Source organism: Coregonus lavaretus, assembly GCF_964263955.1.
Source record: "Coregonus lavaretus genome assembly, chromosome: 5".
Classification (NCBI taxonomy): domain Eukaryota; kingdom Metazoa; phylum Chordata; class Actinopteri; order Salmoniformes; family Salmonidae; genus Coregonus; species Coregonus lavaretus.
The window spans coordinates 50,886,399-50,891,251 of NC_139992.1; the positions used below are offsets into that span (position 1 = coordinate 50,886,399).

General features: G+C 48.2%; 1 protein-coding gene across 3 annotated transcripts in view; it reads left to right on the forward strand.

The window, feature by feature from the left end:
* Positions 1–1,127: 1,127 nt before the first annotated feature.
* LOC311129748 (neuron navigator 3-like) overlaps positions 1,128–4,853 on the forward strand; it is a 753,845-nt gene continuing 750,119 nt past the window's right edge. For all 3 annotated transcript variants that reach the window (XM_084162171.1, XM_084162172.1, XM_084162173.1), the window contains exon 1: positions 1,128–1,641. In XM_084162171.1, the coding sequence (XP_084018297.1) occupies positions 1,384–1,641 (258 nt within the window). In that variant the 5' untranslated portion in view covers positions 1,128–1,383. The remainder of the gene's footprint in view (positions 1,642–4,853) is intronic.

Here is a 4,853-nt window from a genome sequence, read left to right on the forward strand (position 1 = left end):
AGGGACTGACCAGGACCAACCCTGCTTGGCTTCAGAGGCAAGCCAGCAGTGGGATGCACAGTGGTATGCTGCTTACTTTAACGCTAGGAGCCGTTAAAAACCACAGTTACATGTCACATTTTGTCCAGTTAATAAACTCCATATGCATTCAGGGTTGCCCGTTTCTCACCACTAGCTGTTGAAACGCTAGGTCGAGAGTGGCGTTTAGCCAGCAGGAAAGTACATGGTGTTTAGTGATCAATGACTCCATTTCCTTCACCACTAGACTAAATGAAAAATAGCCCTCCTTTTCTATTCTCTTGACAGAGAAAACAGAGTTGCCACTTTACTGTTCAATCCCCTGGATGTTCTGATTATTTGTTTGACAGGAATTAGCAAGGAGGTTGTTTTTTCTGCCACAACCGTCCGCCTGGCTGTCAGAGAAGCAGTTTTCCCCCCGCTGCGGCACTTTCAGACACTGCACAAACCACAACTCCCAAACACTGGTGTCAGTCCTCTGGTCGCCGCCTGTCTTTCCAAAGTCATATCCTAGAGCAGGGTGGAGACAACACAGGGAAAAGAGAGAGAGGGGGAGAGAGAAGGAAGAGGGTGAAAGGCAAAGATTTATAGACCTATAACTCTTTCAGCCATGAAAAATAGTCCCAGTAAACAGGCAAACAGCTTCAGTGTGGGGGATTATGTCTTGGATAATAAAGATTTATTTACTAATTTAACTTTTACTATTTCTTTCATCAAAGATGAGGGCTGCCCCAGATGCAGGCAGCCAGTGAGAGGCGTCTATTTCTAGTGATCAGCGCTCGGCTACGGAGAGAGCTGTTTTGACAGTTGGAGCTAGGGAGTAACGTGCTGCTGAGGAATGCTGCTCAGAGAGAAAGAGAGAGAGAGAGAAAGAGAGAGAGAGAGCGAGAGAGAGAGACGTGCACTTAGCCAGCTCTATAATCACTGGTGGAGTGGCGGTTACCTTCCAGAGGAGTTCACGCCCCTGAGGACTGTTTGGTTTTGTAGTGGAGCTCTGACAGAAAGGGAGAGGGAGGAGTGGTTGAGCTCTGACAGAGAGGAGGAGGGGGAGCAAGAGAAAGGAGGAGTGAACCGGTGGCGGAGAAACCTTGTCAGTTTCTGTAAGTCCCACACGCTGTAGACTACAGAATGACTGCGGCTGCTCTCCCTCTCAAGACTTCTCTCTGAGAGGCAGCCCTCTCTTTATTTTGTCTTCTCCTTCCCCTCTGTTTCTCTGCCAGACGTCAGGAGGAGACACTGGGCTCTTGTTTCGCCTCTCTTTCTCTCTCTTGTGTGGGAAACTGAGGGAAACAACTCCTCTCGCAGTTTTTTCAACCCCTTCCTCCTGTCCGGTTTTGAACTCTCTCTCTCTGGATGTGACGGACCATGCCGGTGGTAGGGGTAGCCTCCAAGCTCAGACAACCCTCGGTGGGCTCCAAGCCGGTCCACAGCGCTCTCCCCATCCCCAACCCGGGAAGGACCGCTGCCACACGGGGGTACATGGCAAGGACCCCAGAGCTGAGGGGGTCAGAATCCCCCCTGCTCTCCTCCTGTCAGCTGTCACTTAAGTCAGAGTACCAGGAGAGGAGGACGCAGCAGCAGCAGGGACGGAGCAAGGAGACAGAGGAGAGTAAGATCTGCAAGGTCAGTGACAGTGTGTTGTTACTGGGGGACATGCTGTCACCCAGCGGCTCCTTCTCCTTTCAAACTCTACTCTCTAAATTAATTGTCTGCACATCTGTCTGTGCAGGATGAATTGATTTGCTCTACAGGTGGCTGTGCTGGCTGGCCAAGTCTGAGTGAGCTACTTAACAGAGGCAGGCTTGTTGGATTTTTTTTGGACTGTTCTGCTTCTGTGTGACTCTAGATGACTAATTTAAAAATCAATGTGGTCTTGGTTAGCAAGCTATAGCAGGTGCCATGCTTTCTCTATAATATTGGGTGGAGGTCTGCTTTTAGCATTTAGCAAATTTCAAAAAGTAGATGTCATACCTCCTTAACTATACACAATCAGGAAATAGCCTCTAATTTCAGCACCATTTATTTCTCTTTTGTGTCTTTCCATTGCTTTCCGCCGTGCTGCAGTCTCAGACTCTGTCAGTTGACTCGCAAACCTGTCACTAAGTGGGGCAACGTGTCACACAACCAGTGTGCGGGGGCTGACATTCATATGCATGCGCCGTGTTGTCATATTGCGCTCAGTCTATTAAGATCCCTATCTGTGAAATGAACCATGCTGGCTGTTTTATAGGAGGAAAAAGCTATGCATAGTAATCACTGCTACCTGAGAAGCCCCTCTGAAGCTGACATGCCCTGAATACAAACACCCCCTCTCCTCTCAGCTTTCCCCCTGTGTGGAGTACCGTTTCAGATGGCTAGCTGTTGTTTCCCCCCTCTGAGCGCTCCTAAAGCCCATTCTCAGGCCCAGACGTATTAAAAAGGCGTGGTGAGAATGGCTAGCGAATGATAGACATGAACAGATCACCTTAAGTGCTTTCCCATACTAAAGTCAGCCTGTGCCAAGTTCTTTGGGAGTGTTTTAGAATATTTCACTGAAAATTGGACTCATGACAAGTGGAGAAGGCGGGGTCCGTCTCGGAAAGGAAGCGAAAGGATTTCAAATATCAAAATATCAAAATATCAAAATATCAAAATATGAAAATATCCCCGCCAAATAGTTTTGGTTGTGCATGCTCGCCCTACATCTTCGACCTGTCAAAACACCAACAGACTTTCCTGTTTTCCTGGTCGCTCCCGCCAAGTCTCCTCGTTTACCGCTGGGGCTTCTGGGAACACTCTGGGGACACTTTTCTTTTTTGTCCTCAAGTTCTTAACTGACTCAGGGGCCGCTTTTCTCCTGGAAATATGTGCTAACATCAAAGAGCGGGGCAGCTGAGGACTGCCTCCTGGATCCTTGTAGCGTGTCCGTGACTGAGTGGAAAGTGCATGCAGGGCCAGAGCAAGGGGAAGTGTGTTTTATCATTAACCCAGTGATGAACCGGCAACTCTGTTAAAGGCACTCCATAAACCACCGGTTCCTATGCACTCTGTTGAAAAGGTTCTGCGTCCTCCCTTTTGTTGTCAAAAGGCAACCCTGAGTGAACAACCCTTGAGTGAACAACCCTGAGTGAACAACCCTGAGTGAACAACCCCGAGTGAACATCAACCCACTTGAATTATTTTACTTTTCCCTAGTGGGAGGAGCTGGGAAGAGCTGGGAAGAGCTGGGAAGAGCTGGAAGATGCTGGGAGGTGCTGGAAGGTGCTGGAATGTGCTGAGAGGAGCTGGGAGGTGCTGGGAGGTGCTGGGAAGAGCTGGGAGGTGCCATAGTGTAGTGCAAAAGAAATATCTTGCGGGACGGTTTTGGCCCGCAGGCCACCTGTTGCCAACCCCTGCTGTAGAGTATTTTAAAGGCATAAATGTCATACCTGTCCCAGCCTGTCCATTTAGGATGAAACAGGGTCATCGTTTGAGGGTAATCCGCCCCTGTCGGAGAAGTAGAGATAGGGTACATGCTGTCATTACTTCTCACAGTGACTGACAGTAGTAGAGATTGGGTACATACTGTCATTAATCCTCACAGTGACTGACAGTAGTAGAGATAGGGTACATGTTGTCATTACTCCTCACAGTGACTGACAGTAGTAGAGATATGGTACATGTTGTCATTACTCCTCACAGTGACTGACCGTAGTTGAGATATGGTACATGTTGTCATTACTCCTCACAGTGACTGACAGTAGTTGAGATATGGTACATGTTGTCATTACCCCTCACAGTGACTGACCGTAGTAGAGATAGCTTGTTCTGTGTGGAGTGGCTGAAAGGAATGATTCAGGGGGATCAAAGAGAAGTGTGTTTGTGTGTGTGTGTGTGTGTGTGTGTGTACCCTCGCTGCATAACGCATGCTTGTGTGGACTTGTTTGTCCTTGGTTAAGCACAGGGCTGCCCGCTCTCCTTGTTTAGAGTTTACCAGACTGTGTTGTTATTCCTATCTGAGAGAAAGGTTGAAGGGAATCTCATGACACAAACACACTGCTTCAAAGCCTGTAATGTGTTGGAGACCATTAATCATGACTGGGAACAAAAGGAGGGATTCCACATGACAAGTGGTTAATGTTAACCGGTTTCAAACTAATTATGAGCTAAACATATCCAATGCTTTTGTTAGAAAATGACACATAACTGTGGTTTGCGGAGTGCTTTCAGAATATCCATGCTTTAGGGCAGGGCCTCAATAATATTAAGGTCTGAATGGTGTGTGTGTGTGCGCGTGCATTTGTGTGTGTGTGTGTGTGCATTTGTACATTTGTGTGTGTGTGTGTGCATTTGTGCATTTGTGTGTGTGCCTGCTTTTGCACACGCCTGCGCTCGATCTATACAACTATACATGTTTTGGCATTCCTAGGAGGCCTCCTTCCTTCGGTGGTCTTGCGTAACACCTGCATTCTTCCCCGGGATCTCAGTTAATCCATCCGAGGCTGACCTGTCAAGAGATCCTCCTCCCTGTGATTGAGATGAGATCCAGGACACACACACACACAGACACACAGACACGGTAGTACTCACTGACATACCTTGTCACTCGCTGTAGAATGAAGAGGTGCTGGAGGTGAATGGGGTTTTAATGAAGTGCCACTGCTCTGCTGATGGGATCTGTGGCTCGGAGCCTTGGCAGATACCCAGCTACAGTGGTGAGGGAGGCTTTGTCCCAAATGGCACCCTATTTCTTATATATTGCCCTACTTTTGATCAGGGCCAATAGAGTTCTGGTTAAAAGTAGTGCACTATATAGGGAATAGGGTGCCATTTGGAGCGTACACATAGTGTGCGGAGCCCTTGAGCGTGAGCAGTGC